General features: G+C 47.8%; 12 protein-coding genes across 12 annotated transcripts in view; 7 read left to right on the forward strand and 5 right to left on the reverse strand.

Annotated features, from left to right (window-relative positions):
• Window positions 1-770, reverse strand: part of BT62DRAFT_993462 (uncharacterized protein) — a 2,781-nt gene extending 2,011 nt beyond the window's left edge. Inside the window, exon 1 of the mRNA XM_043190408.1 lies at window positions 10-770. Coding sequence (XP_043040628.1) covers window positions 10-710 — 701 coding nt within the window. The 5' untranslated portion in view covers window positions 711-770. The remainder of the gene's footprint in view (window positions 1-9) is intronic.
• Window positions 771-1,306: 536 nt separating this feature from the next.
• On the forward strand, window positions 1,307-2,278 carry BT62DRAFT_1004705 (uncharacterized protein; the record flags this gene model as incomplete). The annotated part of the gene is made up of 4 exons (XM_043177068.1): window positions 1,307-1,386; window positions 1,620-1,890; window positions 1,941-2,009; window positions 2,081-2,278. 4 exons carry the CDS (start codon window positions 1,307-1,309, stop codon window positions 2,276-2,278), a joined length of 618 nt encoding a protein of 205 aa, XP_043040629.1.
• A 144-nt stretch (window positions 2,279-2,422) lies between these two features.
• On the forward strand, window positions 2,423-2,949 carry BT62DRAFT_1004706 (uncharacterized protein; the record flags this gene model as incomplete). The annotated part of the gene is made up of 2 exons (XM_043177069.1): window positions 2,423-2,504; window positions 2,564-2,949. The coding sequence occupies 2 exons, from the start codon at window positions 2,423-2,425 to the stop codon at window positions 2,947-2,949; spliced, it is 468 nt and encodes a 155-aa protein (XP_043040630.1).
• Window positions 2,950-3,506: 557 nt separating this feature from the next.
• BT62DRAFT_1004707 (uncharacterized protein) lies at window positions 3,507-4,930 on the forward strand (the record flags this gene model as incomplete). The annotated part of the gene is made up of 5 exons (XM_043177070.1): window positions 3,507-3,632; window positions 3,686-4,264; window positions 4,320-4,337; window positions 4,389-4,715; window positions 4,766-4,930. The coding sequence occupies 5 exons, from the start codon at window positions 3,507-3,509 to the stop codon at window positions 4,928-4,930; spliced, it is 1,215 nt and encodes a 404-aa protein (XP_043040631.1).
• A 242-nt stretch (window positions 4,931-5,172) lies between these two features.
• Window positions 5,173-6,853, forward strand: BT62DRAFT_62819 (uncharacterized protein). The gene is made up of 3 exons (XM_043181673.1): window positions 5,173-6,384; window positions 6,433-6,525; window positions 6,580-6,853. Coding segments are annotated over exons 1-2 (1,050 nt in total). The 5' UTR covers window positions 5,173-5,335; the 3' UTR covers window positions 6,434-6,525; window positions 6,580-6,853.
• Window positions 6,854-6,919: 66 nt separating this feature from the next.
• BT62DRAFT_980250 (alpha/beta-hydrolase) lies at window positions 6,920-9,042 on the forward strand (the record flags this gene model as incomplete). Its single annotated transcript, XM_043189495.1, has 6 exons — window positions 6,920-7,025; window positions 7,058-7,225; window positions 7,269-7,402; window positions 7,426-7,674; window positions 7,725-8,080; window positions 8,994-9,042. The coding sequence occupies 6 exons, from the start codon at window positions 6,920-6,922 to the stop codon at window positions 9,040-9,042; spliced, it is 1,062 nt and encodes a 353-aa protein (XP_043040633.1).
• A 249-nt stretch (window positions 9,043-9,291) lies between these two features.
• On the reverse strand, window positions 9,292-10,321 carry BT62DRAFT_1004711 (uncharacterized protein; the record flags this gene model as incomplete). The annotated part of the gene is made up of 7 exons (XM_043177071.1): window positions 9,292-9,324; window positions 9,389-9,483; window positions 9,541-9,642; window positions 9,697-9,770; window positions 9,814-9,842; window positions 9,881-10,191; window positions 10,243-10,321. The coding sequence occupies 7 exons, from the start codon at window positions 10,319-10,321 to the stop codon at window positions 9,292-9,294; spliced, it is 723 nt and encodes a 240-aa protein (XP_043040634.1).
• A 1,338-nt stretch (window positions 10,322-11,659) lies between these two features.
• On the reverse strand, window positions 11,660-13,900 carry BT62DRAFT_1075233 (uncharacterized protein). Its single transcript, XM_043179098.1, has 7 exons — window positions 13,634-13,900; window positions 13,348-13,582; window positions 12,922-13,225; window positions 12,795-12,863; window positions 12,724-12,743; window positions 12,061-12,203; window positions 11,660-12,008 (listed from the first exon to the last, which is right to left on the reverse strand). Exons 1-7 carry the CDS (start codon window positions 13,686-13,688, stop codon window positions 11,863-11,865), a joined length of 972 nt encoding a protein of 323 aa, XP_043040635.1. The 5' UTR covers window positions 13,689-13,900; the 3' UTR covers window positions 11,660-11,862.
• Window positions 13,901-16,131: 2,231 nt separating this feature from the next.
• On the forward strand, window positions 16,132-17,922 carry BT62DRAFT_63226 (uncharacterized protein). The gene is made up of 7 exons (XM_043181692.1): window positions 16,132-16,568; window positions 16,619-16,714; window positions 16,766-16,837; window positions 16,896-16,964; window positions 17,016-17,135; window positions 17,191-17,476; window positions 17,617-17,922. Exons 1-7 carry the CDS (start codon window positions 16,316-16,318, stop codon window positions 17,834-17,836), a joined length of 1,116 nt encoding a protein of 371 aa, XP_043040636.1. The 5' UTR covers window positions 16,132-16,315; the 3' UTR covers window positions 17,837-17,922.
• A 2,542-nt stretch (window positions 17,923-20,464) lies between these two features.
• On the forward strand, window positions 20,465-20,805 carry BT62DRAFT_930973 (uncharacterized protein). The gene is made up of 2 exons (XM_043186041.1): window positions 20,465-20,522; window positions 20,576-20,805. Exons 1-2 carry the CDS (start codon window positions 20,516-20,518, stop codon window positions 20,779-20,781), a joined length of 213 nt encoding a protein of 70 aa, XP_043040637.1. The 5' UTR covers window positions 20,465-20,515; the 3' UTR covers window positions 20,782-20,805.
• Window positions 20,806-23,351: 2,546 nt separating this feature from the next.
• Window positions 23,352-24,019, reverse strand: BT62DRAFT_63328 (uncharacterized protein). Its single transcript, XM_043181698.1, has 2 exons — window positions 23,428-24,019; window positions 23,352-23,372 (listed from the first exon to the last, which is right to left on the reverse strand). Exon 1 carries the CDS (start codon window positions 23,872-23,874, stop codon window positions 23,545-23,547), a length of 330 nt encoding a protein of 109 aa, XP_043040638.1. The 5' UTR covers window positions 23,875-24,019; the 3' UTR covers window positions 23,352-23,372; window positions 23,428-23,544.
• Window positions 24,020-24,164: 145 nt separating this feature from the next.
• BT62DRAFT_1004717 (uncharacterized protein) lies at window positions 24,165-24,491 on the reverse strand (the record flags this gene model as incomplete). The annotated part of the gene is made up of 1 exon (XM_043177072.1): window positions 24,165-24,491. A coding segment is annotated over one exon (327 nt), but the record flags the coding sequence as incomplete, so codon positions are not given.
• Between the last annotated feature and the right edge of the window lie 24 nt (window positions 24,492-24,515).

Raw genomic sequence — 24,515 nt, forward strand, 5'->3', positions numbered from 1 at the left:
TGTGCCCACGAAAAGTTATACTCTGGGCCTTTGTCCTTCATGTTGTCAACCACGTTTCCGGAACTGTTGAACATCGCGCGAAGAACACCCAACGTATCGGGGATGTTCTTTTCTAAACCGCCGTCAACCGGCTTCGCGTCTTGTCGATAGATGCCGATTCCAGAGTCTTCAGTGGCACCGAGAACGTCGAATGCACTGTTACACATCAGGCTGTGGGGGTGGTAGAAGTTCTTCTCCCCAGGACTGCTCTCATTGCATAATGCAACGTAGGCTTTTACATGATTCTTGAATACAGCGTCATTTTTGACGGCCTCGATTTTGGATGTTATCTCGTCATTCGTCCGCCAGTCGGCAGGAAGATGTAGAATATTGGAGAAATAATGGTCGGCGGACATGAAAACGCGGTCTCTGAGGTCATCTAAGATGTACCGGTCGAAATCTGCCACAAGATGATCCGGATTCGCTGTGGGATTCACAGTTGGGGCGTGATTGCTGAGCGGAGTGCTCTGCACAGAGGAGCGTATCTGTTCAGCTACAGACTCTTTTGGCGGTGGAGTCTTCCTCTCTTGGGTGGAGGGGAAACCAGAGCCATCATTCCGAGGCGAAGAATTCGAATCGGTTTTCGCGCCCAAAGCCATAATATCACGATGATAAAACCGAGTTGGGTAGAAAGCGAGTAGGGGGTCAAGGAAGAATACAGCGGCAGCCATTTTTGCGTGATTTTAAGGTCGGTTGCGTAGAACAATGGTGGTAGTGACAAGGTAAACTTTCGGAAACACGCGGTCATGTGGCGTCAATCGTATTTCAATTTGTTACAAGGGGGCGGCGCGGCTAAAATCAGGCAGAGGGTCCTGACATTAACCACCATACCAACTCACTTTATATAGTACTATAAGGTGTGCAGTGACAGTTTTATGATGCTCTGAAGCATTATTACCATCCCTTTTCCTTCATATAATAAATCATGGCAATTTGTTAAAATGGTATCAACTTAGTTGCCGACTACTCGGCTTATCTCGCGGCAAGTCGCTGATACTATGTACAAATTAACTGCTATTTGAACACCAATAGAGTCAGAGCAAACGGCTCCGAAATGACTTCGGCGTCGAGTCATCTATGTAGCAAAACCATCGGCCCTCTTGCCATCAACGAACAATGCCTCTGAATTAGCCTGCGAGGCTCTCAATACTTATTTCCTTGTTCTTCCTTGACAAATAATCTGCCGTTTACATAAATCATTTGCAACTACGTGGCCGTTATTTTTTTTTGGGAAAACTCATTGTACTTCTGTCCCTGTCGAACCAATATGCCGTCGTATCGGCCTTCGCAAATTTTGCTGTCCACGAAGGTCCTTCCGTGCTGTCAGGCTGATCGGCCGAGGCAACCGTGCGTCCAAAGGTTTATCGCGTTGGCGACCCAGAGGATAAGTATTATGCTCTGAAGGACGTCTGATTCCCTATGACGGCATGACTGAGGGCGAAATACAGCGGCCCCCTTTTGAAAATATCCAGAACTCGCGAACAGACAATGAGGACCTCAAAGAGCACTTTATCGAGATCGAAGACTGTGAGCTGGTATCCTGGGATGGGGAAGTTGATAAAACAAGCTCCTTCATGAAGAAGCCACTTCCCGGTCATTTCCAAACTTCCTTGCTCGACACCGGAGGGCGCACCTAACGGGAGACCTGCAAAGGCAGGAGTGGGCCTAGGGAGTCTAAATGGTGATAAGAAACACTGCTGGATCGCGTACAAGGAAGTAGGCACACTGTTGGATTCACTAACGCACCCTGGCATCGTCCTACGAGCACTGGTGAGTGCCGCAAGTGGTACGACCCTGTCTCTGGTTGCATTTGATGTCGCATTTATACTCAAGGACCTGGCCAGGACTCGAGTGGATGTATAAGGGTGGGTATGTGCACCGAGACCTCAGTTCTAATTTAGATGGAGGGTTTGAACACTGCCAAAGTAACGGATATGGAATACGCAAAGATTTTTCTGTCCGATCCGGGCGTTGGAGAAAGGAAAACGGCGAGTTGATTTCTTACGGACCACTTTGACCGATTGTCTGACATTGATGATAGGGTACTGCTGTTTTCATGCCAGTTGAAATCCAAGCACAGAGTTATTTATTTCCTCTACCCATCGTTAGCTGCGATACAGACGAAGCGGATGAGTATCCCATCTTTGGGGAGCCTGAGACCGAAGGAATTGAAGATGGTTCCTCCGCTCTTGAAGACCAGATTCGCATTACGTCCCCCACAACTTCCTCCACGACCTAGAGTCCTGGTGGATTGGAGAGTATGCATTGTTCTCTTTGTCCCAGCCTTCGGGACGGTTGTCCACCTCGCACATCAGATTTCGAGTTACAAAGGCTCTATTCCCGCATTTCTCTGCAGGATGTACCTTGTTTCTATTGACCGGTGATGGCCGACATGCATGCTCGACACATCGCAAATCTTCCGAGTCAGTATATCGATGCAGCGAGAGCTTTATCGAAAGCCAGAGGTTTTCTATGTAAACAGTACTTGCGCTTGGAAACAAACCCGGACTTTCCCAATGTTAAGCGCTCAAATTTCTCACAGATATATGGTTCCCAATCTTCAAATCAGCCGTACATGTCCTCTACAGAAACAAAACAATACCTCTGACATCGCACAATGATTACCCTCGTTTCCCCTATGGTTACGTCCGAGGGATTGTGGATAATATCTCGGATGCCCCAAAATTGGCTGGCAGCGTCCTCGGTCAAGAGGTGGAGGTTTACACTGTCCCAGCCCCGGTCAGTCAGCACATGCCTGCTCGAGATGGTCCCAAGGATGAAGCAGATCCCAGCGATGTACGTGAAGATAACAAGGCTCGACGTTCTCTCTCCCGGACTAGCCCCGCCGACTTGGAATTTCGAACACACGACGTTCCAAGCCAGCAGGGAATATGGACGGCTGTTTCCTAGTTGTGTCGCGGGAGAGATATTCAGGTTGGTTCTCGTGGCGCTACGGCTTCACTTTTTTGTGTTTCATGTAGACACCGTGTTTGTAACTTATACCCCCGGGCTTTTAAATTTTACATATATCTTGCTGAATTCTCTATAGATGGTCAGAGAAAGACGACACCACTTGCATGCTGATTTCTTGTCGCTTTCTGCATCATGAAGATAGCGACGGATTGCCTCGATACAAAGTTAATTGCGCTTAAAGGGCAAATAATACACACCGTCACTGATTTTAGTTAGTGTCGATGACCTCACAGAACTCTCTCCTTGTGCTCGCCTTTCTGGACCAGCTGAAATATAACTTTATTGAAATCTGTGTCCGCCCTTTATGTGTAATTCTCCGGCCTGTATGGTAGGAGGCCTACTGCCCGATCTTACTAGAGAGCGAAGGTGATGCCGACCTTTCCACTTACAGCACTACGGTTGCTCTATCACCCAGTCAGAGAAACAGGCCCAATCAGGTTACAAGACACCAGTATGAATTGTCCACGGGAAAAGGGAAGTCTTGGGTGATCCTCATGTTGACGAGCAGTCGCGCACGAAACTCGGAACAGATACCAACAATCTTGGAGGGAGATGACATTACAGGATCGCTAACTTTCTGCCTAGAGAAAGAAGAGGCCATCGACTTGATTAGAATAAAAGTCAGTATCGTTATTTTGAATATTCAAAGTCTGTCTGATGAGTATCACACAAGGTGCAAGGCCAGATATCGACCGTTCCTCTGTCTACTTCATCTTGGAATTTCCTGGATATTATTAAGGTTTTATGGTCCAAGGACATGGGAGATCCTAACATGCATCCAACGTCTCCTTTGTTAAGCGGGAAACTCGTTGGTACACACGAATGGCATTTTTCTATTCCCATTCCCAAAGAGGTCACCTTTGCGCCTGGGTTTTCACCATACCTCACTGCCGAAAACCTAGGTCCCTTCCCTCTTCCTCAACCTTTCCATGAAATGAACGTGCCGACAACTGTCCAGTATGCTTTAATTGCATCGATCAAACGCCCGGGACGGTTTCGCGGAAACGCCAAGCATGGAGTTTGTGTGTTATATCATTCCTATTGCCTCATAGCGATTTTCAGGATACAAACAACCTTCGGGTATGTCCCGATGATGCGTCCAGGCCCTCCATCAATCCTTCGTCAGCTTGCATATCGAGGGAATAGCCCGCTGCCAGGTCCCGAGGTGGATCCAGAAGGCAGGCAGCAACTCCCACCTGCTCTGCTGAACGGAACGATATTCAAAGATCGAGAGGTGGAGCTTCAATGCCTCGTGCGTGAATTTCTACTCTCTCCCCATTTCATTCAATCGATCACCATGCCTCCAGTTCTATCTTGCCAAACCTGTACGTGCAAAATGTTTAGCTGCCTACATCTAAGTTTCACGACCGCGCAAGCTATCCTACACTAGAGGGACGTCCATTCCCTGTATCGCAGCCATCAGGTGCTCTGATCGACAAGCCCTTGGTTTGCTCGCGACGCCATCTAGTATCCCAATGCGACTTCGTCGGTCTGTCACACTTGACTTGCCTTCTTCCTCGACCGAACTTCGCGATCGGGGTATTCGCAAGGACAAACACCGGTGGAGAGACGTCATCCAAGACTTCGGGTCCTGCATATGGTGGACTTCTGGTGACCAGGGATCGTGTCGACGGTTGGAAGGAGAGATCAAGCTCTGGGAGGGCTTGAAGCCGACTTGCGACTTCGGGAACTTCAAAGTCCAGGTCAGTCGGTAAAGGTTCCTGAGTGTACATGTTGACGTCGTTTTTTTCAGTATAGCGTTGTTGTCCTGCCATTCAGCGCTGCTGCATTCGTGCCTGCAAACCAAGGGTCGCTCCTTGTGGAGCAGACGATTACGATTGGCACGGTTTATGCTCCAGGTCCCCGGCCAGTATTCTATACTACCCACACCGAGTTTCCTTTTGGCCAGCTTAGTTGATTCCTTGTGTTCTGTGGCGAGTCCGTGGCATGATAGGAAATGGTGCACCTACGAAAGGGAAAGATAAAGATAATATCCAATTGTTTACTTTGATGAAGCTAACAAGTCGGGTGGCAGGTAAGTTCTTTCATCATCAGTCTCAGTGTGAACGGAGGAGAAATGAAACATGTACATCACAGAAATGGGAAGAAGAATAAGCGCTTGTCTGGAAGTGCTTAGCGGAACTTAGGAGATACCCATAAGATTAATGATAGACTGGAACGACTTGGGTTATTTCCGAGTCACCTGATCGGGATTTCGGTCCGGATTCCCTACCAACCAGCAGCCACGACTTGCACCAAATCACCACGAGAGCGGACAAGTGTTTGCGGAATATCTGAACGTTAAAATCTATTGCGATCAAGCATGGCTCTGTGCTCCTCACTGTTATCCATGCTCGCTTCCCTTCCTTGGCGGCTATGGCTATGTTTCCCTAAATCCATCCGATCTTCAGTATACATTCGTCTCGCAAAGTGGTATGGCATCTCAGAATGGAACGTCAAACACCTTCCCTTTGGCCTAATCCTCAAACATACCTACAATCGACCCCCAGAAATCGAAGCAAACACCATCAACTTTATCCGCAAAAACACGTCCATTCCCGTCCCCCGCGTTCTTGACGTTCTTCCTGACATCCCAACAGGAACTGAATTCACAGACGGATTGATCCTCATGACGAAAGTCAAGGGAATCACCCTTTGTGACTGGCTGTGGGCTAGGACCAAATATCCACCCGAGTTTTACCATTATCTCGCTCTCCTTCAAGGTCCTTCCCACATGCGAGGCACACAGAGCCTCAAGGAAATTTCTGAAATTCTTCGCACCTTTGATTATACCCTCGATCTCTCGGATGCTCCGCTTATCAGCGACTTGAGACAGGCTCTCACAGAACTTCGTTCCCTTCCTCCTCCCTCTTCGGGTGAGGTGTCTGGTCCTAATGGTTCGCCATTCGTATACATGCGTTGTTCAGATCGCCGCGTGTTTCAGCCTTTCAAAAGCATCCGTGCTTTCCATGACATGCTCCTTGCAGAAGTGTCATGTGAAAGTCGCATGCCTCGGTTGCTCCAGCTCGCCTCTCCTGTATATGATAAGCCCCATAAACTTTGTTTTTCTCACTGCGATCTCCACAAAACAAATATCATCTTCAGTGAGGAAGGTCGGTTGGCAGCTATCATCGATTGGGAAGCGGCAGGGTGGTTTCCTGAGTATTGGGAGTGTACGATGACGGAGAGGCTGAGTATGGGATCGGAAGTGATGCACACGTTTTGGAACGCCGTTGGTGTTCTTGGAAATGGCCTCTATGATAAGGAATTGGAACTGGAGGAGGCCCTCTGGCGTAGTACTGGAGACCTGGCTATTCCTCCCGGCGTTATCCCCGACGATCCTCTCGATGTACCTCTTGATGATGCCATATGGTGAGTTCCATTCTTGTGCTTTTATTTTCTGTCCTCATATTTTCGTAGACTTAATTCGAACCCTGACATCAAGTTTTACTTTCTAATCTGTTCAAGGAACGTGTGGGCCATTTCATAGACACGGGCTCCAACGCATGCATTGTGAGTCCGCCCATTTTGTTAGAATCGTCGTCACCGGGCTTGACTCAAACCAAGTGAATGGCAGAAAGGGTTTACATCCGTGCTATGAAATAAACGAGCACGTAAGTAAATCCATATGAGAACCCAAACGACGATCTATTGTCGCCTCGTAATAATCTCACGCATTTCAAGTTAGTATTAGTAGAAGTTTCATGCAGCCGATAATTACGAACCTTCAAGAAGTACTTGCAATAACTTGTTGGAGATTAACCTTCGCAACGGCGCTTATGGGCATTACCTTGACGTAAACGAAGATGACTTCCACCATTGCCTTTAGCCCAATGACCTCAACAGCTTCTCGTAGTACGACTCGTACATATACTCCAAGATCCCTGGTTGCAACAGTGTCGACACGATGGATCAATCCCTCTGCAAATACTTCACCACCTCTCGTGGTTTCGTCTACCACTACCTCTTCTCCACCGGAAATATCTCCAAGCCGACCTTGCTCTTTACCCGTGGTTTTCCGAGCACCTCGTACAGCACCAGGTAGCCTTCAGAAAAAAAGATTACCCCCTTGTCGTTCCCGACATGCTCGGATATGGAGGAACATCCAAACCTATCAATCCGATCCATTACAAACACCGTTTAATGGCGAGAGATATGGTGGACATCCTGGATGTTGAGAACGTCGACCATGTAATCGTTATTGGGCATGACTGTTACTGCTATACGTCATCCACTGCTCATCAATCAATTCACAGTGAAGCATTGCAGGGGATCGGTCATAACTAGCTGCACGGCAAATTACTATCCCGACCGATTTCTGGCGTTCGGATTTCTTTCTGTCGGATACTATCCACCAATTTCAATGTCGTACGAAGCCACGATGCAAAAGGTGCACCGTGATTTACCTTCCAGCATGTGTTGGCTACTGATGCAGACGTCTGGTTCAAGTCAACCCTCGGTACTGAGTTATTTGGTTACTGGGCTTTCTTTTCTGAGGAGGGTCCTCGTGATAAGCTGGACGATAGCACCGAATCATTGTATAGCCTTCTGTACTGCGATGATCCTGAGCTTTGGAAACGCCATATGGGACCGCCTGGGGCGATGAAAGCATGGATAGAGAATAAGCAGATGACTGAAGTTGGTTCATTCTTGACTGAAGAGGTGAGCTAATAATTGCATTAAAACTTGAACACGCTTACGACTTGATCTAGGATAGACAAGTTCAGAGAGAGGAACTACGCAAGGGCGGATTCGCAGCCCCCATTTGTTACTACAAGGTCGTATATACTACCATCGAAGCAGATGACTTCCAAGGTAATGCGCATCGTACCGTTCCAACCTTATCAATGCTCATTAGCTTCGAAGCGAATCCCCCTACGGCTCTGAAGCTGACCAAGCCCGTATTCTTTGGTGGTGCTCTGAAGGATTTCATTGCATTATACAGCCTGAACGAAGCATCCACCAAAGAGAGCTGTGAGGATGCGACTATCCACATCTACAACATGGGTCGTTGGATACACATGCAAGCCAAAGACGAGACAAGCCGGGATATGTCGATGTGGATTCAGTACGTGGAAGCCAAGATAGTGTAAAAGTGGTGTCGAAATCAAACCATTTGTACAATTATAACCAGTTGTATGATTTATAATGGACAGGATTCTCATCGAAACTTTTGGTCTGCAGAGTAAGGGAGGCATCATCAGGCGTAGTCAGAGGATTCGTTCCACCGGCAAGCACGCAGATCCGACTATGTTCTGTCACTAGATGTCAATGGGTTTCCGGACCAGACAATCAACGAGCCATTGTTGATTCTCCTTAGATCGCGAACCCTCATTGTAATCGTTTGTAATTGAATCACGACGCTACAAATGAATAACCAAGGTTCACCAGCTGATCGCTTTATCCTCTAATTCATCCACTGCCCTGAAACCTTCATCCAAGTACTCCCTAAATGCCTCTTTGCAGAGCACATTCAACGGTCACCGAGTGTCTGAAGAGGTACCACTTCCAGCTAACAGGCACGTCACCTTCTTGCGATATATCGTCGCCAAGGCACACCACTTTTCGACTAGTGGCGTTATGGAAGAAAATGATGGCCCGAGAGGCAACACAATGTCATGCAGGTGGGCGGTATACGCTCTCTTATCTTCGGCATGCACTTGTATGTCGTTCGTGGAGCATTTCCTGTTCAACTTCCGATTTTTGCGGCAAATTTCAGAGACGGCCCAGCAAAGGACCCATATGAACGACTCAAGATCATCGAGAGCGGTATTGATCGTAGGGGTAGAAAGTACTTGTAGAAGACGAATCAACATGAATCGTAAAGGCCCAGGCTGAAATATGTCATCAGACGACACATCTCCTGTGTTCTCAGCACGTACCGTTCCAGGCTCCGAGACTTCCCTCGTAGTATCAAAGAGGGGTCCATCTTTGATGCCTTGGTTATCGTCGACGAGTATCCTTGTGCATTTTCCTAACAGCGGCCTTGATTCAGGTGTCAAACACAGTAAACTACGGAAAACATCCTGAGGATCAAAATACGAGGGCAGCATACTTATCAGTACGCCGCACTTCTGGGTTCGCCAAAAGAAGAACACTGCACATGTTCACACCTCTGTAAATCCATTCATTTAGGTAGATGTTAGAGTCCTGCCAAAATCGACTCAGAAAAAGCATGACAAATTAAAAAAGTCCGCTCACCTAACATGGCGTGTAATATAGCTTTTAGTAAAATCCGTACAGTAGCCGCTTCGCGAAGATTCTTTCATTCGGTCTTAATTATTTCCCGGTGAAGAACCCTCTCGACAGATTCTGCCAAAAACAGTCGACAATGTGGCGTGGTCAGATAGCAGACCCCGTGTGGTGATTGGATTACCATGACAATCTTTAACCTCATACGCTGCGAGAACTTCTGGTATGTCAAAGCAACATGAAACGCCTTGAAATATGCTTTGGCGCGCCTCAGGAACCCTTTAATCCGTTATCAACCACGAATCTTTTATGATCAGTGAGAGAAAAGGTTGATACCGAGATCTTTATATGTGAGAGATATCCAGTCAACGTCCATTTGGTCAGTGGTACACCAGTCATGGTCTCCCGACTCCAATTTGCGTGCGACTCTCGGTTTTACTTGCAGATCAAGATTCAGGAAGCATGCAAACGCAGGGCGTATTCAATATTCACCTTTCATGACTTTGTACATGGGAAATATTCTCCCCACGATCTCGTAGACTTGAAGTATTTGGAGCGCAATGGGTCTATGCCAGCGCGTGTATGAGTAAGGCAAGATAGACCTCGGACAGTTTTGACAGCGTCTGTGTCTTTTGAATCTAAGACCATAAAGTTAGAGTGCAGAAAACTCCGGCACGCGCCACAACGCAGCCCAGAATAACCGAGGGGTACAACGTGAAGGCTCTGCTGAAACGGAGTCCTCGCGTTCCAATTTGTCCCTTGGATGATACGAATTTGTTAGTCTGAGGACTGAAGCAACATGGTCAAGAAACGATGCCAAAACACTGTACGCATCGCGACACCAATTGCGCATGGGCACCATTCCTTTTGTGCAGTGGAATTCTTCGGAAGACAATTCCGTGGTCTCATTGATAATATTGAGGTCGCCATATGAGGGGATCGGAAGACGGTCCGAAATACGGACTTCGAGCGCTTTGCTCTGCAGTTCTTGAACGATATCACAGATTGAAATCTCTCCCTATAGTTATACTAGGATACCGGTGTCCTGGTGCCCCGGGATAGTAGGCCAGTCCGGTTCGCTAACGACCTCTGCATCCAGCAAATTTGGCAGCGTCATAGCAAGTTGAGCTTGGTATACATTCATGTCTTCTTCTTCTGAGTCCAGCAATAGTAATGGATTGCCCAAACTCCGAAATATTTCGCAACAACGGAGTGGTATTTAGCCAAGAAACAGTTAGTCCTGTTACTTGACCTACTTATTTCCCACGCCACTCATCATGATCGAAATATAAGACCTACTTGCAGAGAATTTTGAATGTGAGCGTATTTCTCAGTGCATCGTGTAAGATCGTGCTCCATCTTGATCATGAACCTAAGTTACAATATATTATTAATATTTCTCAGCTCATCCACGTGATTAGAACGCGGTTGTCTGATTTTGAAATTCATCAATTTCTTCTTTCTTCCTTTCTTTATCTCGGCATCTCTTAGCCATCCGCGACTGGCTCCTACATCTGGGCCAATGGCAGCGTAAAGAAACACCATGCGAACTACGTGGCATCCTTGATATCTAAGCTAACAGTCTGGACTCCTCGTTCAATGTGTCCTGATTCTAATTTGACCAAACTATCTCTCAGGTTGTTGTTCGACCATGGCGAAAGCACATGTTCTCCTCCCGTTCTATACTGCATCTGCGCTAAGACAGATTCTTCCAGATTCACCCATCAGCCAGTATAATTTCTCTACTGAAAACATTTGATCTGTCAATCTCAAAGTGCCTAGGGTTATGCGGACTGTATTGCCTCTTGGACAACATCAAGCTTCGCTTCCAAGGTTTGCTTCACCCTTGATAACGAACCCAACTGTATTTCTCTAGCATCTTGTATAATCCCCGGTATCATCTCCAATCATACCTAGTGCTTCTACTTCTCTAAATTCGACATCTTTCGCAGGCGCTTATGGTTGAACACATATTCCGGTCACCAGACCTCGTTTGTATTCTTGTCAACTTGGGGGCGCTTCATAAGCGCGTCCTCAGCTATGCTATGCCCCGTTCATTCCGCGTTCATTGCTGCTTTCCAACTGCCGAATTTTTCTGACAGCAGCGCTACATAATTCTCCCTTGCATTTTACCAACTTCCCTCTCCTGTCTTGTCTCTCCCACGTCGTCCTAAGGCTCTGCGGGCGAGAGATGATCATTCGAAGCTATAAACTTGGAACAATCCGACAAGGAACCATAATTCGAGACTCTAAGATTGCATCGTTTCTCCCGCTATTGAATGATTCGGGCTATGGTACCGCAGCTGGGCTTGGTCACTGTCCGTTATTACCGAGCTCATATTCCATGGCATTTTCTGGATGTCCGGGCATCTCGAGAGATGTATACCTTTCGTAACCCGGCCCTCGCGGAAAGAAGTGTCCTGGGTATTCTTGACTGGACGAAGTCCATTCCTTGAGAAAGCCACATTTGGGTGGAGTAGAACCTCGCCTTACTATTGGTCAGCTGCCAACGTTTCGTACGTTAATGTCCAGCTAATCATAAGGCTCACATAGATTATGAGTCCTTCGTGATCTCAGTCGCTTGACCCTCAACCAATTGGCGAAGCACCACCTACAATAGAGCATCTACAATAACGGTTATATGGAGGTGGTCGGCGATTATCGATTTTCGAGGACACTTCTTTCCACATCCCCATCAAGTTGGGGCACATCTACGAGCCGGCCCTTCCTGTGATCCCGAACATTGACGACGTACCTCGAGAGGCCCGTGATAAATTCACCGAGGTCAGATAACGATGCGTATTCTTAACTGTCCTAATCAGCGGATATGTCTTTAGATGATATCTTTCTGTCCACGGTACCCTGCGGGTAACGGGACAAGAACATGAAACTCGTGGAACAAAACCTTGAACTGCGGCTGTGTGGTGCACGTATACGCAACTGTATTTTTTCCGACATGGAAACGAATTCGCTGTGTAAATCTAACAATCCTATCCACGCTTGGTTTGATTTAAAAACAGAATCGACCGATCAGACCTTTCATTTCATAAGGTCGACTATGCAGGGTGATGCTTCGAGGATTCATTGTCCATGCATGCATTGTATACTCCTGACCATCCATCAAAGTGAATGTACAATTCAAGTTAGTGTGTTGAATAATTTAGCCGAGTTAGTCCATCAGCAATCTATCCAATGCCAGAACTGAAGTCATATGCGATGCCAGTGTTTCTTGATGCTTCAACTTTCTCACCACTTAGAGAGGACTTCTCGACGCTGCTAGAAGCGGCCCTAGAGTTCGCTTCCATCGCGGTGATAGCGCTACGACGAAGAGGGGAGACGCCAGAGGTGGATCGTTATTCCTCTTCTTAAACTGTAGGAGTGGGTAATTCAGATGTATAGGGGTACAGATAAGAATAAGGCTCTTACCTCGACCAATCAACGGCAGACAGCTATGGGGCCATAATATTTATCCTGCACTGGTGAGAACTGCTACCCGATGACCTATTTTTACCAACCTACGCTACCTTAACCCAGCGGGACTAGGGAGCAGGTATGAAGAGCTAATCGCTTTGATGCAGTACAAAGTATACAGCAAAGATAGGAGGAGCGTAGACAGGGTATGGACACGCAGCTTTCGTCGAAGGGATATTGCGGCTTTCCTGACAGGGGAATCTATCGATCAAGATGGTTACCGATGCATAGTTTACGCCAAAGCACATGCAGCACATTTGAAGAGAGAGGGATGAACAACGCGGATGCGCAAGTCGGACAACCGCTCAAACCCAGCCATCCATACGCTATATTCGAGTATGGAGAGTCGCATGAAACCAATACAGGGAGTTGGTAATTCAAGACATGATCACCGCGATAATTTTGCGCTCGAACCTCAACAAGTAATTTGGGGGAGCTTCCAGCGGGCTTGAGGAAGCGTTGTACGCGTGGTACGTTGGGGAAGAAAGAGGATGGCAGCTCGGCACCTTTGAACTCCGGACCGAGATGCCGAGTAAGTTCATTAGCACCACTGTTGAACAAAAGTCAATAGAAGAAGCGACCGACATGCTTCCAGGGCGCTAGGTCTCTCACAGGCTGGAGAGATCCAGGCCATTTGATGACCCCAGGCCAACTAATGTTAGTCATGTTTACACAGCGTATGACATCTTGAACGAATGGTCGACCGATTTTCCGCCTAGACAGTATGAATCCAAGCAACAGATCTTTGACCTCATCGTTCGATTGAAGAGGTACGCCATCGTCGATTGAATGTCGGGTCCTTGCACAGCGCCGAGCCGCTTTATTATTATGTCCAGGCACACGTATACCTTCGATGCGCCACCGAAGCGCACAGGCATGGCCTGTTCAACAGCATTGGTAGGGATCCCTTTTAGATATATGAGCCACAGGCCATTTGATCTCCTGTAATTGGAGTTACCTCGCGCATCATCCGCCTTGATGCTCGAGGTCATGACCTCGCAGCAAAAAACCATACAAGCAAGCCACCTTTACGTAGGGTCTCCATCTGTGCTCGATGGTTGATCTTGCCACAGCGATGAGTAATCACCTCTGTGGCAATACATATCCGATACACCTTTCCAATCAAGAAGGAACCAGCCGTGGTTGTTCGATAGTTCTCTGACCAGGATTTGAAACTGTCCAGCGGAGCCAGATGCCCTTTGCAGTGCACCGCGTCCTAGCAAACGATGATACTATACACAGAGTCGGGGGTGTTCCCGTTTTTGTCAAGGAATCGTCCTCAGATAGGCAAGCCCAGGATCCGAATAGCTCCGTACCCAGAGTTTTCCTAGGCTAAGATGGAACGGTTAGAACAGTCACCTGAAACAGTAAGCAGCGTGGTAGACAGACGTCTTTCTATGTCTTGAGGGCCAAGAGGAGGATAAACAGCCGAACGTGAAGATGCGCCTTTCGTAGCAAGTTCGCTATTCGGCTTGCGACGGCTGAGCCCCAGCAGCTAAATAAGTCCCAGGTAAACCCAAGCCGTGGCTGGGAGCCAAGTTTGACTTACCGGTCATGCGCAATAGCGATAGCGCGATCGGTATCCAGGCAGCTCTAAGGATATCCTTGGCCATCAGAATGCACCTATAGTAGACCGGGGACACGGGCTCTGTGTTTCTCCATATTGCAGGATATCCCGTATTGTAACGGCACCCTTATTCCTTTTCTGAGTAAGCGAGTTGATCCTTCCAGTCAGAGTACTCGAAGAGCCACGGAGAAAGATCAAGAAGGGTCTGCTAGTATGACCAGGAGAGACAAGATATTGATAGACGGACCCTCAGGAGATTGTCAGTGTAAACATGGGTCCATGGTGGTCATCGATGAGTAAACCATCCGGGGTTAGGACAACTGTAGTGAGAATTCTGGCTACAGTGGCGTTGCATGGTAATTAGCACCATCGTTGAAGTGCGTATGAAACATCTGTAGCGTTCTATTATTCCGTAACACGGATTTCCTTCGCAGAGAGTCCCATTTGCTTGATTCTGTGTTGTACCCGCGTCTTTCACGGACGCGTTGAGGTAGAAAGCAGTGACTGGCGGGCCGGCAGCAACCGGAACCGGACGTCACAGCCACTTTGCTCTTCCAATCTCGCAACTCTCAGTTCGACAATCGGCTCTTTCTTTGGTATTTCTATTTTTTATTTTTGATTCTCTGGTCCCGTACTGGTCCTTTGTCTCAGCCTCTCCTGCGTGTTAGATCCTTCCTGTCCTGGCTTCCACGGTCACGGTGTGAACGGAAGTCTTGGCCGCTAGATCTGAAGCAACAGATTCTTCCAACTGATGCCGAGTTGCTATTACCTCTGATGAATTTTATACTTCGTTCCCATAATTTTACCAGCGATTATTATTACCGTTACGACAAGCTTCGGGTTCTCGTAAGTACCATTCTCCGCCATCAAGTGTCTAAAGCTTCCAAGCCAGTCGCCTTTGGTTAACAATATTCATTTCGGAGGCTGTACATGTAATCCTTATCCATTGGATACCTCAAAGCTGCCTATCATAATCATTCATCGGAGCGGCCTTAATGAAATAGGCGTATGTCGGCTGTGCGGTCAGTAAAGCCATTTATTCGATGATGACGAAGGAACAACATACAAATATACGTGAGCTATCGTCATGTCTCTCGTATGATCCATATATCTGACTTACCCAAGATGGCGTGTACTCCCTCGGACACGTATTTTAGGACGCGCCGTGGAGCCGAATATGCGAGGTCATTGGACTCACCTTAAGACCGCCACCCTTATGGTTGTAAGACCATATACTTATACGAAGAGCCCTTCTTGCTCTTCGTTGTCGGTGATAATAACATCCAATGCGAAGCATGATGGCCGGAATGAACTGTATTGCGATGGCGGAGTGTAAAGGTAAGAGATCCAGAAGCCCCTTATTGCACCTTGTGCATAGCCCGACAGGATACTAAGATGTTTAGGATATATGTTGGCACAGTGTATGTGCTATAATTAATGTCGGTACCGAGCGGGAGTAAACCACAAAGATGCGGTCTGTCATTAATCTTAAGTCTGGAGCGCCTGAAACGTGACCAGTACTACTCAAGTACCTGGGAAAACTATTTGAGTGAAGCAGAGCAGAGCGTTCGTACGTATTCAATATTCGAGGCTCAATCGAAAAATTCCAGACTTGAGAGGAACGACGTCCGCGACAGAGAAGGGCCGAAATATGGGCAGATCCCTAAGGCGCTTGGTATGTGTTATGAAATACCATGCGTCTGAAACTGCGAGATATCTCAAACATTACAGATTGACTTGGAGCTCCCGACACGGGCGCTGCAGCGTGCTAGCAGGAAGAAGAACATAACCCCCGTCAGAACCATCATGTGGCGTACGAACATGGATCCCTAGATTGGTCCAGGCCCAGATGGATGCTCCTAACATTTTGAACCGACATTATACCTCCTTCGTCGATCTCAAGGTACCAAGATCAGTGCGAACGCGACGTCGAACCGGTACATGTAGCGCCGCGTAAAGTGCCCTACCTGATCGACCCTGACGGAACCTGCCAGCCAATGGGAGCCTGCAGATCGAAAGGCACTGTTGCCCTGACTTTCTCCCGACCTGGTTGAATTTAGAGTTGACAAGGCGATGAATCTCTGCATTCTAGTGCCTATAAAGGCATGTATCGTTGGAACTTTCTTTTCCCATCCACCCCCCTCCTCCCTCCCTTCATCCGATCCCCATCGTCATTCCGCCCATTATATCCAATCGATCGTGACAGTCCCTATCATTGCTCCCGCTAGTCCTGAATTGTCTCAGCTTGCCACTTCTATAAATCCTCAAGATACCTGGGCTACCTTTCAAATTTCCACCATGTCGAGCTACAACAACTTTGGCAATGGTATGTCCCGTGCGCGTCGTTGTCTTCTGCCTGCTGACTGGATAGTTCAGAATATTATAACGCATACCCCGCGGCCATCGCATCTAATAAATACGTACCCGTTTCAGAGTCATTCCCCTCCCACGAGAGCTACTATGTTCCCAATGGTAATGTTTTCTCTTGCATCAGCCTCGGCTGCCGCTGAACTGTCTTTGCAGGATACGTCGACGAATACGGGGCATCTAGCTCAGTGTACCAGCCTAGCCCTTCTGTAAAACCCAATACAGCCAGTACGTGTTGCCATCGTTCTTCGCTTCCCCATCTCCATCTTATTGCTTCTTCTATCAGTCCCTTTGCACATACCTTTCACACCCTCCCATAACACGGCCCAAGTACAATACGAGGTCGACGAATATAGTAAGTACCCGCCTCTGATTTCCAATTTGCGGGCCTTACAAGAATCTGCAGCTGACGTCTCAACCGTTTCACCTTGGCCTCAAGAATACAACATGTCATTTTCAGGGGCACTCACCTCATCGGAATCATGGACACCCTTTGGTCCGACGACGGCTGAATCGACCCCAGATCGTAAATGTTTTCGTTTTTTTTTCACGATCATTTCGCACATTTACACTCGTGACAGTTCTTTTTTCCTCTCCCTCAATAACGGACGACTGCACGAACGTGTTCGATATCCAGTTTGGACATTCGCTACAATCACGCTCACAGGAGCTCGAGCGAAGTATGTCCCCGATTTCTGCCGTCTCTCCGGAGTCGTATCCCTCTCGCGAGGTCGCTCGTCCACCGACAACGGCGAAGAAGTCAGCTCCCTCCCAAGACGATCAGTCTTCCCCACGCCGCCGGCACCCGTGCCTCATCCCTGGATGTCTCCGACGCTTCACCAGCCAGTATACGCTCAAAGTACATATGCAGGCGCATAAACCCAAGCCCCGCGTTTCGTTTTTATGTACGCTAGGATGCGGTGAACGCTTCTCGAGGCAGCATGATCGCCTTAGGCATGAGGTTGCCAAACACAACAAGGTGTGCGAGTTCTCATGCGAAGCTTGCGGGCGCTTCTTTTCGATGGCCAAAACCTTGGGCAATCACAAGTGTCCTCTTGCGCAGGGTGGCACAAGATGGGTTCATCACTAAATGATGGGGCGTATCATTCGGCCATATTATTTATCACATTTTTTTTATTTTTGTCGCGATCTTCCTACGGTTTGGGACACGCCTTTGGGTGGACGATTGGAAAGCATCAAACTCTGTACAATACACGATCGCATTAGATTATTATCACGCTGCAATGGATATATCATGCCAGCTCGAACCTTGATGATTGTCCAAACTCTTGGTCGGACTTTGTCTATCTGAGCTACTTGAGTTCGAGCAACGGGACGCCACAATAAGGCATAGCCACTCGGGACGTGAAACCAACCGCCATCATCTGATCCTTGAATGATGCCCAAGCTATTGAATAGCTTGGAAATTAAGCGCAATTGAATTCTACTTCTTTGGTATACCGGGTGGTCCTTCCGGTTAGGTTCTGATACACGATATGGATCATTTTCGGTGCTATTACTAGGATATCGATATCTTGTTTCACGGTGGTTCACACTCTCTGGAAACGACGTCCTTGGTTGTTCAGCCCTTCTTTACTTGGCCGAGTCCTTCTCGAGCTCGCTACTGGCCGGGAAAAATATATCACCTCTTTGTTACCGATTCCCGGGAACTCGGGTGTAGAGGAAGGACGAAGTCCACGGATCCGTATTATTCTTGCCTGCAAATGCTTGATTGCACGGGCCGTTGCTGATGGAAAATCTGGGCCAACGCTTTGTCCGACTTGCATGCCTGAACTTGATGCCGATCTCGAAATTAACGAAGTTACAGTACCTTGCTCGACGCTGGGATGCGCGCCCATACCTGACAAGCTGCGGTCCCTTTGCCAGCCCGGGTGGTCATCAACCGTCTAATATCTAGCCCGTTGAAGTCGACCGCGATTCAAGTTGCTCGGTATTGATGTTCGGAACCTGGGCATTCGCGGCTCTCAAACGACACCGGGAGAACCACGACCAGAACGAAGATGCGCAGCTCCTTCAACTGAGTTTGAGAAGGAGCAATGGTTATGTATCTTCCGGGCCGGCAGGATGACGAAGGTCGGGGGTGTCCGTTGACCAGAAAGAATGCATCGATTTGTTGTTTGAAGAATGTTTTACGCGTGTGTCATTGGCATAATAGGACTAGCGCATTTGGCAGAAGGACTCGAAGGCAGTGTTGAGTTCGCTACTGCTAGATGTCCTGCCTTCTGGAGGCTTCACCGAAGACTTGCAAGTCGAAACTATTTCCCTCATGCAGATCATGTTTCAGCTTTCCTTAGAACTTCCGAAGAACAATGAGACGAGTGGCTTGGGAGCTTCTGTGTTTGCAGCTGATATCCTACGTGTAACGAACATGCATGAATCCGAGGCTGCAACTGTTCGCTTTGACCACACAGGTCTCAAGGGCCAAGCGTGGAATGGAACTTTAATCGGGACTTGTTCGCATGGATTTATTTTGCGCGGAACAAGGAAAAATAGATTGTTTTTTTTTTGCCTAGCCCATGAGGCCTGAGGCCTTGAGGCAGCTGCACGATTTAGGGCCAGTGGTAAATTCGTTTATCAAAGATGCGATTCAAAATTTAAATAAATATGAGGTACACGCAGTTCGCGACGCCCAATGTCTGTTATACAATGTATGCACAGACGTGGGCGTCAGATCGTGAGTCATACAATACATATATTATGTATCGATGTGGTGATATCCTTCGGCACCCGCCAACATTGCAATATCTTCGACGTCCCTGGGTAATTCCACGTTTCCCCACTCTTTGTATTATATCAACTCCCGCCGTTGCTAAGGCCTCCTAGCCTTCCCTAGAAAGACTCTAAGGTCTCTTGACAGGCCAGCAGTCGAGAATACAACGGCATGGGAATTCGAAGTGGAGAGTTTTTTTTCCAAAAGAAATTGGAATTAGTGAAAAATTCGATGGACACGCGTTTTGTCAAGGAGTCTCGCCCAATTTGGGGCCCAGAACGTTAATTCTCAAGTCTTCAAGGTTGAACATGAACCGAGAGGAATGCTGGAGCTTAGAGCAGGCTCAGAGTTTTACGGCTTTGAAATAGGTTTTCGTTGAATACTGGGGTCGGTAACTTTCGCACATTCCCAGTCTTCATCGACATCCGACGGCGACATTGTCACACGTGCTATGTTCATCAGATCCATAGCGTCATCAGGACGCAGCGATCTCAGTCATCCATCGAAAAAAATATACCCCTTTGTGCCCACAACAATTTGATTACAGTCAATTTGCGCATTGATGAGATCGATTGTAGGATCGACACCAGCATCCGACGACGTTGGGCGCTGCAATTGGGCGATAACTTCGTTCTCCTCAATTTTTTTTTGTGTCCGCCTTCCCGCTTGCTTCGGGATCTGAGGTCTAAGGGGCGTTATTCAATTGAACGTCCGGAAGTGGATTTTTTGAGGGGGGATAATACGTTATGCGCCCATCGTACGAGAGAGTTGAGGCGCCGGTTATAGCAGCGCTCGTATGCCGGCCGTCTGTCCTTATTGTAAGATATTCTGTTCCCGTCAATGCGTAGAATCCATTCAATAGGTTGGGCGATAAATGTTACGGTCTATCGTGTGGGTTCTAGCTACCGTGGCGCCACTGAGCTATTTTTGTCCGGGAATGAGGAGCTTGGTATGTTGAATGAGCCCCATATATCGTAGTTGGAGCGAAGGGGGTCGGCGGCGCCTACTTATCAGAGGCGCAGCGAAGCTAGACATTCCCTTCGCGCTTGTGCAAAGTCCGAAAGCTTCTTCTCCGCGACGCCGAGCCTACTTCGTCTTCTTCTGGCCCCTTTTACGTCTGCATACTCGTGGACAGTTCGTGCACCGCCTTAATCCAGAGCCAGCAGCCAGTCACGATGAACGGTAATTGGTTTCGACAGAGGTGGAGTAACCTGGATAAGCACTTATGTGAGCAGGAGAATACGACGGTCTTGTGGGTGGTGTCTGGCTTTGGAGTTCCACGGTGGCGGCGTGTATCGGGTACCTGCTTCGACATCAAGACAGCTTCCGGGACGATCAGCGTTCCAAAGCGCAAGCAGGAGATGCTTACCGACCAGCCATGGTGCTACCTTGCAACTTAGATGTGTTTACACTCCGACGTGGCGACGCTATTAAGAATTAGCGCCACACGTTTGGCAGAAGATTGGGGGATGTTTGATTTGTGCCGGTTCTACAAGCTTAGACTGACGGGAGGCATTTAGATGGTCTGCAATCCCACTGGTGTGTGTCGATAGCATGTCACTTGAGAATGATAGACACTTCAGAGAGAAATTTTCCCATCTCCAATTCCGCGTAAAGGATATGGTCTGCGTAAGATGGGTTCCCGTGGAAAACATAGTTGACATCATCGCCTGACGTTGTTGTTTACGCTAATGAAAATGAATACTTTTGCAGCGAAAGGGCCGCTGACCGGTCTTTAGCGTCCGGTAGTACTAGTAGAAAAGAAAACTCGCCATCAGTGGATCTGTCTTGTCGTAAGCATCTTCCCCGCTCGGTGTCTCAACAAAACTCACAATCAATGCACAAACTTTGTTATTCGATATATATAATCAGGTTTCGGTTTAGGCATGGGCGCACTCATTTTGAGCTGTTTCCCACCTTCCTTGGTCCGATAGTCGACGAGACCATCTTTCTGCACGTCTTCTAGCCAATGGACAACTATGTCGGTGGTCCACCATCGGCTGGAATCAAACCAATCAGGTACAATGGCATCTATGGTGGACTGGGGAGGATAGAATAGGGTGATATATGATTCATTGCCAATAGTGACTGGCGAGAATTTGACTAACACATGTACCATCAGCCAGGGCAGGATAAATGTGAGCGGGCGTGCTATCATTAGGGAGCAGGCCCATGTCAAGAGCAGTGACCGAAAGATACAATGTCTGTGGGCCATCCCACTTGAGCTACGGATCCAGATCGACAGTTATGCTTGATAAGGTCATGGAAGTCGATGAGCCTATATTTTCCGTCGAGACAGACAACATTCTGTTCAGCAAAGTCAGTGGGATGACGGCCCGTCAGGAAATGAAACTCTACGAAGACGTGAAGGATTTTCTTCCTATGAAGCTGTTAGAGCAAATAAGAAGTTTTCCGCGAGTCAAGCGCACCGTTACTCCCACGAAAGCTCAGAAAAGTCGACGTATGCCGCTGGTTTTCCCCAGTCTTCCTAGACTAAATAGTCTAGCCCTGGTGTTCGTTCTTGTACTATCCATGAAATTGGGTATCAGAGGAGCAAGAGGACCTTGATAGCCATCGGCCTCGCGGGTGAAGTCTTCGAAAGACTGTTGGTTGGTGAAAGTTTTGAGAAATACATTCGCGCCAGCTACATTTGCGCGGTAAACTTTGGAATGAGGACTGACATAGACCAAGGAATGCACTTCGATTCGAAGGAAAGGATCAGAAGCAAAAGCTAAGGTAGAAGCAAAAACCGGCGACGACCATTACTCATTTACAGCAGTCTGTTCTGTAGATGTTTCCGCTTCAATGGAGAGCGGGATGGTAATGGTAACAGTCATGGCAGTACTAGGTAAAGGGGCCTACCATTAATATTAATAATAATAAAAGATTTTTATCATTTCTAAATAGAATTCTTCGCCATCGCGAGATAATCGATAATTCTTGCCGTTCACTCGAATTTAGCACCAAATTCGCGAAGACAATCAAATTTTGGGCCACCTATTTATCTACATTTCTGGGCACCAATGAATAGATAATAGAATCAATGTTATGAAGTAATGAGAGATCCTACGAGATCACTCTTTCTTGCTTAACATTCAACAACAAAGATCAACGATGTGCGGCACTTGTTAATCCAACAGAAAGCATGGTCAAAACAGTAATGAGTGTTTCAGAGGCATTACAAGCATCGGTTCGAAAAAGAGCTGGCTCATTTTCGAACGAAGGCTGTGCTGCCTTGAGAACTGTCGGAAGGGTAGCATTGTATTGCAGGAGCGTATCTTCTCGCAAAAAGTGTGTAGTTGACGAGAGGATGTGTGGTCTAATGGTAATAAGATTCTCACCATCGTGGCAATGTGTGCCGCGAGAGTACAGCCGGTCTGGTTGTCAATCCGATGCTCATTTACGCATCATCTCAGTAAAACTCACAATCAAGAACAAACTGTGTTTGCATGTAATGGTGACTTTGCTTTCGCGTTTTCTTCAGGCTTCTACTCGATGACGACCTCTAGGTCCTCAAAAATCATTTCATTGCTGAATACAACCTGATATCTTAGTACATATGAATGTCGCTACGATACACGGCATCATTCGTACCATACACTCCACCTAGCACAGAAGAAACATCTAGATGAACGGTTTCCCCCGTTCCTTCTGCAAAGTATTTCTCATATATACCCGGAACACAAGCGAAGAACCAACGTTCCACGATTGACTTCTCCTGTGCACTTAAGGTCTGCACGGCCGCGATACTGATAGCCAGATAATTCAGAGCCAGGTTCCTGCCGCAGAGAGCGGCGTCAAAATTGCGCCAACCGGGCATTGCCACTTCAGGGAGGTCATTAACGTTGAGGTGCGATTGGAAGGTGATTATTAAATACAACTCCTTAAGTGGAGCGCCAACACGAACAGCACTCAACGAGTTGGCCCACCACTGGAACTCTGAGGGAAATTGCCAGTCGCCGGGATTGATACCGAAACGCAATTCGACAGCCTTGAACGTGTCAAATTTCAGTGGGTCGAATTCGCTGCTATCTGTAGGAAAGGGATATGGGTCATGGAACCCCTGTGAAAAGGACAAACAACTTACCTGAGTCAGTGAAAAAAATACTTGTCATTGTCACCGAGGTGTATCCTTTGCGCGGATTTCACAGCATCGCAGTCTAGGAACCACTGGAAACGATATACATGTTCATCCTCGGCATATTCACTGCTGAAAGTTGATAGGATATCGTGAGGTTGCAATCAGGTCCATAACGACCACATCGGATGTCGTGTTTATGTCCAACCGGAGGTCCTGTATAGGGCGGTTCAAAGCCGACTGTGACTGAGGAAGGTTGCAGTCGGGGGAAGAAAAGTCCACACCGTCCTCACCATTGGCCACTGGATAGGCATATTCTGCAATGATGAGCTCAGCAAGTTTGAGGTGAGTCAAATGAGGAGAGCTGAGGACGATGGAGAATTCGTGGAATGTCAACTGAACGGCCCTGAACTCGGGACTGGTGATGTTTCCTATTTTTTTTTTTGTCCTCAGCATTTGATTAACCGCAACAAGTAAGCTAACTACTAAGACGCGGTGGAGGTACAGGGCCTCAGGATCCTCTTTCCCTCTTGTTCCAGTCCCTCCGTTCTTCCTTCTGAGTTCCCCGGGTGTTTTGGCGTGTAGTGTGGAGTAGAGTAACGGACATGTATGGTATTTTGTGCCCTCGTGGTGGGCTAATTGGTTCGTTTGATCCTGCGGTTGGCTGAAGCCTGGGGTGTTTTGCGAGCGTATCTTGGGTGCTGGCTGTGCTGGACATGGTCTATGGTGTGGTGGGTGTGCGGCAGTTATCCATGCTCATCTTCCGTGTCGCCCTCTTCTTCTTCCCACCATTCTCCTCCTTCTTCCTCTTCTGGCTCTGGAGCGAGCTTCTCGTTTTGTGGTTGTCCCGTCCGGGTGAATGCTCCCGTGTTCTCCATGAACTCGCTCAGTGCTGTGATTCCTTCCTTGGTGCCAAGGATGTCTGGTAGGTAAATAGTCCTTGACACATTCCGGAGGATCCCCCGTTGTTCTTCGTAGAGGGGGCATTCCCGCAGGATGTGTTCCCGTGTCTGAAACAATTCTCCACAAGGGCAGTCAACGTTCTTACTTGGCACGAATTGTGAGTAGTACTCGCCTATGTATCCATGGCCTGTTCT

This window comes from Guyanagaster necrorhizus (genome assembly GCF_019112545.1).
Source record: "Guyanagaster necrorhizus MCA 3950 unplaced genomic scaffold BT62scaffold_10, whole genome shotgun sequence".
Taxonomy (NCBI): Eukaryota; Fungi; Basidiomycota; class Agaricomycetes; order Agaricales; family Physalacriaceae; genus Guyanagaster; species Guyanagaster necrorhizus.

What these genes read in the sequence shown, in the direction of transcription:
- BT62DRAFT_63328 (XM_043181698.1), bottom strand. Translation starts at nt 23,874, where the DNA reads ATGCTGAGGACAAAAAAAAAAATAGGAAACATCACCAGTCCCGAGTTC.
- BT62DRAFT_62819 (XM_043181673.1), top strand. Translation starts at nt 5,336, where the DNA reads ATGGCTCTGTGCTCCTCACTGTTATCCATGCTCGCTTCCCTTCCTTGG.
- BT62DRAFT_1075233 (XM_043179098.1), bottom strand. Translation starts at nt 13,688, where the DNA reads ATGGTTTTTTGCTGCGAGGTCATGACCTCGAGCATCAAGGCGGATGAT. An exon ending in TCTCTTCAAATGTGCTGCAT is followed by an intron (nt 12,864 to 12,921) that starts GTGCTTTGGCGT and finishes TTCCCCTGTCAG; the next exon opens with GAAAGCCGCAATATCCCTTC. An exon ending in ACGCTCCTCCTATCTTTGCT is followed by an intron (nt 12,744 to 12,794) that starts GTATACTTTGTA and finishes CCTGCTCCCTAG; the next exon opens with TCCCGCTGGGTTAAGGTAGC.
- BT62DRAFT_63226 (XM_043181692.1), top strand. Translation starts at nt 16,316, where the DNA reads ATGAATCTCTGCATTCTAGTGCCTATAAAGGCATGTATCGTTGGAACT. An exon ending in CTACAACAACTTTGGCAATG is followed by an intron (nt 16,569 to 16,618) that starts GTATGTCCCGTG and finishes TGGATAGTTCAG; the next exon opens with AATATTATAACGCATACCCC. An exon ending in TATACGCTCAAAGTACATAT is followed by an intron (nt 17,477 to 17,616) that starts GCAGGCGCATAA and finishes GCGAAGCTTGCG; the next exon opens with GGCGCTTCTTTTCGATGGCC.